General features: G+C 31.6%; 1 protein-coding gene across 5 annotated transcripts; it reads right to left on the bottom strand.

Moving 5' to 3' along the window:
• Nucleotides 1-410: 410 nt before the first annotated feature.
• On the bottom strand, nucleotides 411-12414 carry LOC127069953 (uncharacterized). 5 transcript variants are annotated; one of them, XM_051007693.1, is made up of 16 exons: nucleotides 12264-12414; nucleotides 10482-10711; nucleotides 10243-10356; nucleotides 9677-10153; nucleotides 8496-9501; nucleotides 5253-8387; nucleotides 4943-5012; nucleotides 4656-4727; nucleotides 2657-2846; nucleotides 2437-2553; nucleotides 2198-2374; nucleotides 1906-2073; nucleotides 1749-1838; nucleotides 1597-1639; nucleotides 1367-1479; nucleotides 412-1247 (listed from the first exon to the last, which is right to left on the bottom strand). In XM_051007693.1, the coding sequence occupies exons 2-16, from the start codon at nucleotides 10617-10619 to the stop codon at nucleotides 1107-1109; spliced, it is 6051 nt and encodes a 2016-aa protein (XP_050863650.1). In that variant the 5' UTR covers nucleotides 10620-10711; nucleotides 12264-12414; the 3' UTR covers nucleotides 412-1106. The 5 variants fall into 5 exon arrangements, with proteins under 5 accessions (XP_050863648.1, XP_050863650.1, XP_050863647.1 ...); XM_051007692.1 differs by having other exon boundaries at nucleotides 413-1247; nucleotides 5253-8402; XM_051007691.1 differs by having other exon boundaries at nucleotides 411-1247; nucleotides 2449-2553; nucleotides 5253-9501.
• Nucleotides 12415-12617: the final 203 nt, after the last annotated feature.

Here is a 12617-nt window from a genome sequence, read left to right as displayed (position 1 = left end):
AACAGTATATAAATCATTTTGTTTGTGTGTGAACTATACGGAAGACTATATGGACAGCAGCCTACTTCAATTAGATCGATTGGTATATTACTTTATATATGTATAATTATTTAAAATAAAATTATTGAAGGTATTCTTTTATCGTATCGTAATGAGTCGTTACTTCCGTACGATATACATATCGATATATATATATCGTATCGAAATCGATATTCAAACGTTAATTAAGATGTTGCGTATACGCAAGTATCGTTATAATTCCTATTTTCATAAAAATCTAATTTTGGCCAGTTGTAATAGTTATCTCAACTATATATAAATTAGTTATCGATATTGAAGAATATCGTAATATTGGAATTATTGCAGACGAAAAAAGATATTATATACAATAGTTAAAATTTATTTTCTATACAGTTAAATATCCAGAGTATAACGGTATTATAATCTACAGTTTATAAATTACAATCAGAAATGATTAATTATACAATGATATAAAACAGATGATATAGAGTGATCGATGGATAAACATGTATTAGGATTAGGGTAAAATATTAGGAATTATGTAATTGCTAAAGATCTTGGAACACAAGGAAAAGTAATATAAAAATATCAATTCCTTTATAGTTTTTTTTTCTATTCTAATCTTACGAATAGAATAATCAAATTGCGATTACAGAATATGAAGTAACATTTATATTCATGATTATATATTTCTGTAAACAAATCTACTATCTTTAATTATTTCATTAAAATGCACTGTTGTAGATATACACGATGATAATAATTTGGTTGTATTAATACCTTGCTTATCAATAATATTACTGTATCTTGTTTAACAATCATATAGATTCACAGTTTTTTGGACAGTGATTGTTGAAACAATGATAAGCAAGATTTAGAGTATTTGAATATTTGAACAAGTTTATTAATATTTAACACTAAAACGTTCTTTTCTTTAAATATTAATAATATTAATCCATAAAAAGTATAAACAAAACGCAGGAAAAAGAAACCTATGAGTAATACACCACTTCATTTTTAAACAAAGGAATTTTTTTTCTTTTAAACTTCATCGTTATCTTTAATACTCTAAAATTGATTTAGCGTCATATATACTTGGTACGTGTTAGAGCACTTCCACCTTTTGTAGGATCCATCATACGATCCCAATTCGTATGGCCAACGACAAAACCTACGGCTCGCATCTTTTCTTGTTGCTTACGTTCCTCCAAATCTGCCCATCTCACCTATAACGTTAAACAGTCCTACCAATCGTTTATAACTTAATTATTATAATTATTTTAAATATTCGCAGAAAGTTTGCTGAATATAAATTACAATAGAAAGAATGATCTCTCTTGCGTACCCTCTTCTTTCCCGAGGTATCTTCCATGTTATAATAATCAGGAACTTGTAGAAAATCTTCCATTGTTTGTGGTTTCCCTTCATTCTTCTTTTTTGCCAAACCATCTAAGCGATCTATGATATAATTGTAACAAAAATACGTTTATATAATATCGATTTAAAACCGTTCTAAGTCACGACTCAATCAATTCTCTAATAGATATAAATTAAAGGATATCAGTTTTAACTGACCTAATTTATCTTCTGCTTCCATTCGTTCCCATTTACTAATACCCTAAAAAGTAATATAATTATATATAACACATTTATTTAAATGCATATATAGTAAAAATCATTCAACTAAATCTTCAATAAAATTGTTGAGAAAAACATTATAAATTTACAATAACTTCTGGAGCGTCATCCTGACTATCTTGACTTTCTTCGTTCGATTGTAATACCTTATCCGTCTCTTGACTATCTTCCATTTGTACCTGTAATAAAGATCATAAGGTAACATATGAATTCAATCGATATTCACAGTAAAGATTTTGATCATACTTCTTCGATTGCCTGTTCTTGCAACATCGAATTTACATCTAGCTTTTGATGATAACTGGGTGTAGGTTCAAAATAGTCCACAATTCTATTAATCTCGTCCTCTGATCGATTATGAATATTTCTCTTTAAACAGATTTGTACATCCATTTCCATTTCACACACATATACCTACGCATCACGATATCGAAAATAAAATTTAAACAAAACAAAAAAAGAAATGTATTAAATGTAAAAAGTTGAGCTGAATGATTTGGCTTGCTTGAACTTGTTTGCTTTTATTCATCTTACATACCTTAAATCCTTTACTTTTCGCAAAACTCCACATATCTTCGTAGTCTGATATTTTTTCATTGATGCAATCTAATATAATAAAATTGAAAAAGCCATCTGTAATATTTTTTTTAAACGCTTTCACAAGAGATGCTATGTAACTTGGTTCCATTGCTTCTTCGTATTCATAAACCATTTCCTAAAAAATAAAAATAAAAGTTATATAGATTTGCATACAATGTCATTTATGTCGAACAGTACCTTCACTATCACCTTCTTTCCATTATCATCTTTTGTTTCTATTTCTTTTTCAACGAGGAAATAATCGTCAAGGCTCAATATTCTTGGAGCAGAGCCTCCTTGTTCGACTTCCTTGTCCTGTACGAAAATATGGTAATTAAATCATTTTTCGTATTCATTCGTATTCATTTTCGTAATTGATGACATAAAAGACTAAAAATGAAAATTGCTTGAAACGTACCTTAATTAGTTTTGCTACAAATGACTTCCCACTACCAGGTGGGCCTCTCAGAATAATTGCTATTTTAGATGGTCTATTTTGACGACCTGGAGGACACAGTAGATCATCCACCATTGTGCAATTTGCCGTTTTCGCCAATTCCAAGGTTTTCGGTGGTAATTCCGATACATTTTGCTGTTTGTCTGTAAAGCTGTAACAAAAAATTTGTAGACATTAAAATATATCATACCATATGTTCATTGTGTTTTGATTTAGATGTATAACAGAAAGTGATAATGCAACTATAACACGTATAATGCAATATAAACGTTTGTTTAAAACCCAACATTGGATAAATATATATATATATACACATATAGTTTGAATATTAAATGTCGCTCTTAAGTATCAGTTTGTATGAAAATCAGAAGAAAATCTCAGTGTGTATGTCTTAATGGAATCCAAAATGTTTGGACAATTTAACATATTTTTCATATACATTTCTAACATCTTATTGTCTAATCTTCACGAAAAAATATTATTTAAGTTTTTGTGGTGTGATCCACGCGATAAAGTATCGTGGTGTAATCCACATAAATAGAACATTTTCATTGGAAAATCAAATTCCATGTAAAGTTAACGTACAAGAAAAGATATGAAACTTGTCAGAATAATTTAGATTTAAATTATCATTGCAACTTAAGTATCAAAACATACAAGGAAGAAAACCAAACAGATTGTATTAATGAAATTTTGATTTTCAGCATTGTATGTAATAATCGTATGTTGCAATATTAAATATATAATTTGCATTCAGAATATATTGTTAACTATTTCATTGGAATCAAACACGTTGTTAATAATAAATTTTGAATGCAAGTCAATCAAAACTAAATTAGTGCGATAAATATCATATTTATTTCTGTGCAATTACTTTTTATGCAAATAATAAATGTTTAACAGAAATTATATCCTTGTTAATATAAGAATATTTTTAGAGCTTCAAAACATAGTACAGTTTGGTAAGCTTACAAATTCAGCAAGCTATAATAGAGCATATTTGTTTTAAATTGCTTAATAAAAAACATTGTAGAATAAATCAAAATGTGATTGTTATATCACACGAAAAGAGCTGCAAGATGATTGCAACATATCGTTATTCATAACGAGTTTACGCGCATTTTCATTTCATAACATAAATAAAAATATAAAATATAAGATTTGTATGCATAAAAATTATGCACCTCTATATATTATGGATATCTTCCAAAACTTTAAAAAGATATTCTTAAACTATCTCACACCGTGATAAAAAGTTCAGATGGAGAGTCCAAATTTAAAAAAAAAGGACAGATACACATTCTCTAGTTTAAGTTTTTACATAAACTTATCAAATATTAATTTTGTCGAAGTAGCAAACAGTTGCCATGTTTTAATTTGCCATGGCTTATTTGAATAATGTAAAGGAATATATATAATATATATATATTCATATCGTACTTAAATTTTCAAGTTGAATAATATGATAAATATAACAAAATTCTATAGTCCGTCTAATGAGTCGAGTAGAGATAAACAAACGTACGTGATTGGGACAGAAGCGTAATCACAATCAGAGGGAATTCTCGAAATGGGTATAATTAGCACTTGGGGTAAAAGGAAGCCCTAACAATGACCCATGTAAATTCGCTCCTGAATTCAATAATTGATTATCGTTTAACAGCCAATAACTGCAGTCTTTCGCATCCACCACGTATTTAACACGCGGATGTTTGCTTAACTCTACTAACTCGACTCGTTGGATGGAATATAATAATAAAAGTTTTGCAAAGGTAATAACGTACGATAAAAATGTTTAGATCTTCTTAAAATTATATGAGGTAAAAGGTAAATTGTGTATATATGTATGTAATTTTTTACATTTACAAATATCAAAAATCTTTCAAGTATCCATTGTTTAATATCCTAGAGATTGAAATAAATTGTTTAATTGTTTAATTTTTATATTGAATCAACATACCTGGTATTTGATGATTTTGTCTCTATGGTGTTCTTGTTCGAATTTTCTTGCCAGTTAGTACGTCCTTTTGATCTAAAGAAAGTTAAATGTCTTCAAGACACACGCATATTCATAAAATATAAATGTACAATATTACTAGTTCATATGCAAGTGCACAGGGATAGATATAGAACTATCCGATCATATCAATGATCTTGTAATAACAATAGTGCATGTGGACTAGTAATGACGATATAAGCTTTCAAATTTATTATTTCCACATATTATTCTGACACGCTTAATATTACCTGTCATTGTCTCTGTCATTCTCTTTGTTTATATCTGTTTGAACTCGTTCGCATCTCTCATGGCCTCTATCTGTGGCCAAGAAAAATATAGATGAAAAATTATGTACTATCAAACATTCTATTGTTGCATTACCATTGCTTTTTGTCAATAGATTGACAATAATCTGTATTTTATTTTGAATCTTTCATTAACTCAATGCACAAATTAAGTATTGTAGAAATGGATTGCAAAAACGAATTGAGAGTAATTAAAAGAAAATTTATTATAGTGTCATATATAATCTAACGTGTATTATATGATCTAATTTACCTTTATCATTCATTTTATCACTTTGGATACATTCGTCTCTTTCTTTTTCAGAAGTATTAGTATAAACCCTTTCTTCTTGAGAACATTCCCTTTCTTTCTTGTCCTCTGCATTTCTTTTTTCTCTATCATATTTCCTAATATTTACTGTCCAATCGCTTTCTCTCGTTTCACTTAAGTTTGTTTTTCGCCTGTGTTCATGCTTTACCATTGAATTCTCATATTTTTTCATTTTTTCTGTATATTCCTTCAAGTTCTGCTCGCTTTCCTCCCAATTTCTAAAGTCTCTTTGCGGGAACAATTCATGATCCGGTACAACAGGTTTTAGTTTACCGTGTCCGTAATCGAAACATTGAACAGGAGTTAAATGTTCTTGCATCACGGTGCGAGGCGCGTGAGCATAATCGATTACTTTTACAGGTACATGCTCGACATATTTTTTATCTTTCGTAGCACCACCATGGTTATAATTAAACTGTCTTTCTATACAAAATTCTTTATTGGGAACACCTCTCATATAAGATTGATGATTATCAATAGATCTTTTCATGAAAGCAGTATTAGTATACTTATAATCTAATCCTCCAGAAATATCTCCATAGCCTATTCTAGAATCTCCAACATTTGATTCTATACAAGATTTTTCAGCAATTTTTTTATCAAACGGAGACACTTGACTATGAATATTACTTTTGAATTCATGAGAAGGAAGATTAACGGCGCAATCAGATCCATATTGGGATCTAGAAGCGGTGTCATTAAAATTGCTTTGGAAAAATGTTTTACCATCGGATTTATTGACTTTACCCAATTCGCAGTTTAATTTTGATCCTACACTACCTCCGGTATCGGTAACACCTGTATCAAGTTTCCTATCTAAATAATTTTCATTAAATTTGTCTTGATAAATATCGTTATTAGCACTGTCAAGTGCTCCATCCGATCCAAAAGCTCTATTGGCGAATGGTGATCTATTGCTACATAATCTGTCATTGTAATTACGTGCACCTGCTTCGTTATTTAAACCTTGAGATTCGAAATGATCTTCAAATGATCCACGAGATCCATACGGTTTATTATTTGGTCCCGTATTACGCATGTCAAAATGCCTTTCTGCAAAACCTCGAGGACCAAGCATTCTATCTTGCTGATTGTGATGTGAAAATTGTCCATCGTTATAACCAGAAGTGAAAGATCCATCATTGGAGCACGGAGTATCGAATGACCCATCCATAGATCTTCTATTATTGAAATTTCTTTCATTAATATTCGTAATGCCAGACAATCTATCAATAGATCCTCTAGGACCAAATTGGCTGTCAGTAAATCCTCTGTTATCACACGGCATTTCGTTCGATCTCCATGGCCCGTAATTTCTATTATTAGACCCTCGAAAACCGAATTGTCCGTCACTCGACGTTCGAGACCTGCATCGTGTATCGTTTGGTCCCAATGAAGAAAATTGTCCATTATTAGGTGTATGAGACTGCTGCAAAAATCTTCCATCACTAGGACCTCTAGGACTAAAAGCGTTTTTGGAATCGAAATATTTCGTACTACGTTCGAATTCTCCAACAAAATTACGTTCTGCGCCAAAAGGCTCCTTAATTTTTTGATTATTAGCAAACGTATTATCGTTATTCAAATCATCCGCTATCGGTCCTAAATTAGGTAATTCTGGTGGAGGTTCCATGTTTAAGTCTTCTGGTTTTGGATCATTTTCTCCCATAAAAGGTAAAACTTCAGTTTTTTTGACTTGCTCATTATTCGATGCATTTGATTCTAATTTTTTATCCGATTCTGCTTGCATTCTTTCATCAGTTTTTTCATTATTTTCATCCGTAGAAGGAGCAAAATTTGAAGGTGGCTTATTGTTACATTCCGCGTTATTAACATCCTTTTCAGATAAATTAACATCGGGGAATGACGCGTCCATCCAAGGTGGTTTTTCTAACGGTGGTACGTTCGAACGTACAGTTTTGTCTTCTTGAGTATTCGATTGCGTATCCGCGATATTATTTGATGACTCTTCCCCCATTTTTTCTGTCTGCGACATCTCTTCTGGTTTTACTGCATTATTATCCGCTTCATCTTTATGAACAGGAATATCCGATCTTTTCTCTGTAAGCATATTATCTGTATTCGCAGGTACAATACTGTCCGACGATCCACCATTTTGTGTATCTTTAGTTTGTTGTAATTTAGGATCTCCTCTGTCAAATTGTTGCTCAATTCGCTGATCGACGTCCACAGAACCAAACATAGAATGATTCTTGTCAAACTTAGAGAAATTGGTATTGGATTCTCTGAGAAATGGACCACCAGGATCATGAGAATCGAAGAAATTATCACGTGGACTGAAGTTAGTATGAGCGCGTAATCGAAAGTCGAAACCACCGTGCGGCTTAAACTCATTGGGAGCACGAGGTCCAAACGATCTAGGATTATTTTGGGATCCAAAATTTCCTGGAAATCGAGGACTAGAAACCGCTATTCCTCTTGATCCTACATAATCCCTCTGTCCAAAGTCGGTGGAACTTTTTGATATAAAAGGTGAATCACCGGCGATTTTCTTAAAACTCTCACGTAAAGATCCAACATTAACACTTTTATCAGAATCGTGAAAACTAGGCTTGAATACGTCCATAGCAGCTCTTCTTTTCTCCATAAGCTTTTTTAACTCCGGTGCCAATTCATCAGTAGGTCCAAATTGATTACTTCTGTCAAAATTTCGAGAGTTATTACCATCTCTTGGGCTGTCTTCGTTCCCTTCATAATGATCCATAGCATTCCTTCCGAATCTATTGTTCCCAGAGCCAACGTTATCACTAGATACACCAAAACGATCAAAGCCTGGTCCGAATCTATCGCATTCCAATCCATTTCCTTGAGCAAATCTTTCATTTCTTGAAGTGAAACGATCGTTACTTGTACCAAAACGATCAAGTGATCCAAATCGATCACTACTAGAACCAAATCGATCATTACCGGGTCCAAATCGTGCATTATTTGATCCAAATCGGTCTCTTGATCCAAATCGATCGATAAATCGATCGTCTCCTGATCCAAATCGATCGTTATAGCGATCATTCGAATTTCCAAAACGATCACTACCAGCTCCAAACCGATCCCCACTTCCTACAAAACGATCACCTGGTCCAGGACCAGTACGATCAATATTAAAACGATCATTGTTTAAACTACTAACAGAATTAGAATTATTTTGTTTATTAAATTGATTATTACCACGTTCCATATAATTTCTATCTTCTGCTTTATAATGTTTCCCATCAATTTCCGTCCCATCTATCGATTTATAATTTTCTTCTCCTCTACCGAATCTCGCATTACCGTAATTAAATGAGCCATCCGATCTAAATTGATCGTGTTCAGACAAATTTTTATCTAATACTTCTCGCCTAAAATATTCTTGACCAGTGCCTAATTGTCCTTTTCTATTATTCATCCGATCATTGGTGGAATTATCGTTTGCATCGAAATTACCCGAATAATCGGATAAACTTATAGGATCGTTTGATCCAAAACGATTAACGTCCGAGTTTGGTCTTTCGTTAGCACCGAACATATTCAAATTATTTCCACTTGAAGCGTATGATGATCTGTCCTGTAAATTTTGTCTTACGCTTGCATCCGGTAATTGTCTTCCGTCGCTATTGAAACCCGGTGGTGGTTGTAAAAAATTTGGTCCAGCGTTTGACACGTTAGGTGGTGGTAGTGCGAAATTTGGAGGATGCGTTGAATTTAGAGATGTCCCAAAAGATGGTTGAGTCGATCCGGAGTTAGCGTGAAAACTGCTATAACTTTGTACTCCAGAATTAAATTGAGCTGCCCACTGTGCAGCTTGTTGGGCATTCCAAGACGACACCGTGTCCGAATTCAATGGCTGAGATGTTGATTGCTGCGAAGTTATTGCAGGTGTAACTGTCGTAGATGAGATATTGCTTGTGGTCTGAGGTGGTGGAGGTGGTGGCGGAAGCGTTCCTGTATTTTGTTTCCCTGTTAAGCCAAGGGTTTTTCCAATACCTAACAGATTGTTTATTAATCCTTGGTTTTCTGTACTTGATAAGATATTCATTATTTTGTCTCCTCCAGGTAGATTCTTATTTTTCTCAGGATCTGCTTTCACAGCTACTTGTTTTTGTTGTTCGCGCTTCTTACGCATCTGTTCTCTACGTTCGATAAGTTTCTCTCGCCAAGATGTCCATTTTGCTTCGTATATTTTATAATGCGTCTAAAAAGTAGAATTTTAATATTTACTGATCTTTTTTCTTTTTTCCTTTCTGTTTATATTACAATAGCTTCATAAATAGATAGATATACCTATCTTTGGCTGTAGCTCTGAAGATTCATTGATACGTTATTCTATGTACTATACATTCGCAATATAGAATCAATATATCACTTACCTTGTCAGGATGATTTGCGTTTTGCTGCTTCCACTTGTTAAACTGTTCTTCCCACTGCTTAAACTGAGCGTCAAATGTTTTTTCAGCCTCAGTTAATTCTTCATCTTCAAGTTTTAACTTTTTGGCACTACAGGATTCACTAACAGCATTACTACTGCGTTTTGTAGCAGAATTACTGTCATTATTCTGAGCACTCTCCAGAGGCAATGGTGGTTGAGTCGGAGGCAGGGGTGGATTTTGAGAAGAATTTACATTTAATTGTGAAGCTGCACTACTTACAGGTTGCTTAGCAGGAAATAGTGGAAGATTGTTTTGATGTGGTGGGGGGATATTTGTGAATTGATATGTATTAACAGAATTCGGAGGTAAAGGGGGTTTAAAATCCTCTTTAGGAAGTGGTGGCATAGTTGGTAATGGTGGTGCATGGCCAGATAAATTCATATTTTGCGATGACATCTGCTTCATAGTCTCTTGGTACTGAAAGAGAAATATTCTATGACGTAGCAGCGAATAATTCTTTGAATAAATAGCGTTTGATAGAAAATATGAATCTATATCCTACATACCTTTTCTCCGTATTGCGCCTGCCATTGCTGATATTGTTGTTGCCACTGTTGCCATTGTGTCCAATTTTGTTGTTGAGCAGCAGCCCATTGTTCAGCCGTATATCCACTAGGTGCCTGAAAAATGTAAACAGAATCTGCATAACATTGCGGACTTGTTATTGCTTGTACAAGCAAAATTTTACGATCAAAGTGTATCATGCATTTCCATATTTCATTTTTTTCTATATATCTATACTTACTGGTTGATTATAGTATTGCATATAAGCTTGCATCATAGCCATCGGATCTGCTCCTGGTGCATTATAACCAACCGGAGGTTGTGGCATTGAAGTAGTAATGGCACCAGTTGGTAATTGCCATTGATTCCAATTTTGCATTTTTTATCCTCTATTACTCTAGCAAATATCTTGCTTGTTATATTTTTTAATGCATGTCGATCTCTTTTCGATGGCTGAGGTCCATTTGGACGCTATTTCGTATTCAGAGAAAATAATTATTGTTACAACAATTATAACATATATTTAAAAAAAATACATGTATTCAGCCATTAATATCTTATTATATTGCATTTTCTAATAGTAATTTCTAGAAATATAATTGGAATAATACATAAAATCTATTTGTATACAAATAAAAATAAATTCATAAATATACATAATAGTAACATGAATATAAATATAATCATAAATAGTTTTAATATTATAAGAATTATAATAAACAATATTTATTAAATATTCAGTTTTACACTATTAGTATTCTTATACAGTAACCAATAATTGAAGAATATAAAATATTATTATAACCTTGTAAGTTATAATATATGTAATAGCAAATGATGAACATTGAAAAATGTTTGTTTGTTTAAAATAGTTTTTTTTTTAGTAGAACGGATATGAAAATGCATATCGTTCCATTCTGTAGAAATAATACAGAGGAAGAGGTACAAAGATATATTCTGATAAAGAAGCTATAAAAGTCTGATTAAAGATGTAGAATTGTTTTAGTAATTGTAATATTAATATCAATTAGATATCATATTGAAATATAAAGTAATATTTTGATACTAATTTCCATAAACATCAATAATCTCTTAACCTAAAAGAGATTAATAAATGATGCAATTATAAATATACGTAATAATTCACAGTAAGCAATAAAGTGTCAAGCTTAACTTATAAGGCATAAAAGATCAGTAATTTGCCTTATAAAGTTAAGAAAATATGACACTAGAAACATGCCAAAGACAATTCCAAGATTCTTACAAAATTTTCTATATGAAGAAAAATATATAGATTCATTGTTTAACTGTAAACATATAAATCATTTACAATTATATAAAAAAAAAGGAATTGATAGATCGATGTAGTATCAAAGAAATCGCATTGGATATGATGAACTTAGAAAATATAGTTAAATTGCAAATTATGTAATATACTACATAATATTCATCAATACATATTTATAAGTCATACATGTGTGTATATATATACATATACACACCTTTTGAAGGTAAGAACTATATTTTTGTATTTAATAAAATGTCGGTATTTAGTGATGATGACTTTATTAGACAAAGTCGTATTTTGCTCAATCAAGGACATATACATGTCGATTAGCATAAAAGGTATAAAAGAGAATAAATTGTTCTCTCTACAGAAAAAGTATATTGTACAATTTCATGAATGAACTTGATACTAAAGTATAGTACATTCTAGTATCATGACATTCTAGTATCATCATCATAGATTTATTTATTTTGTCACGTGATACCTGAGATAATTAATATCATATCGTAAATAAATAACATACATAAGAAATGTATATATATTGTATGAACATAATGCCCTAATTTATCGATTTTTCGATACAAGATGCATTTCATTCAATTCGCGCGATGCACCGCGTCGTCATAATGGTTAGTCCACCAATTTTCTAAACATTTTTGCATAAAATCGATACGCATAAATTTTCTTTCGTCACAAATTATATAAGATTATTGATAAATAATAACTAGTACTTACGAATATATCCCCACGTAGATTTTCTCGAAACAGATTCCAATACAATAATCGCGAAACCGAAGTACAAGGAATCGAAACCGAATCAGAACTTTATGGCTACCGACTAAAGCATAAGAAAGAAGGTCAACTGTTCGTGATATGTCAAAATTCCCTAGTACATACTTTGTCTTTTATTTCGATATGATAATGTATACATTTATTTTAGAAAAATATTATTAGCTTATATAATATTTTGTTTTTTAATGAAACGATTGAGTAAAAGAAATACGAGTAATTGAATGTATATACGTGACAAAATTTAGACATTCATAAAACGTAACTAGTGATAATTGTGTTACTTGGAAAAATATTTAG

Source organism: Vespula vulgaris, chromosome 17, assembly GCF_905475345.1.
Source record: "Vespula vulgaris chromosome 17, iyVesVulg1.1, whole genome shotgun sequence".
Classification (NCBI taxonomy): Eukaryota; Metazoa; Arthropoda; class Insecta; order Hymenoptera; family Vespidae; genus Vespula; species Vespula vulgaris.
Note: the sequence above shows the minus strand (reverse complement) of the source record. Positions and strands in the feature narration are given on the sequence as shown.

Excerpts from the sequence above, each read along its gene's own strand:
- LOC127069953 (XM_051007690.1), bottom strand. The coding sequence starts at position 10,619 with ATGCAAAATTGGAATCAATGGCAATTACCAACTGGTGCCATTACTACT. Across the intron at positions 9,502-9,676 it reads ACGCAAATCATCCTGACAAG|ACGCATTATAAAATATACGA; the intron begins GTAAGTGATATA and ends TCTACTTTTTAG. Across the intron at positions 2,847-4,655 it reads ACAAAATCATCAAATACCAG|CTTTACAGACAAACAGCAAA; the intron begins GTATGTTGATTC and ends TTTTTGTTACAG.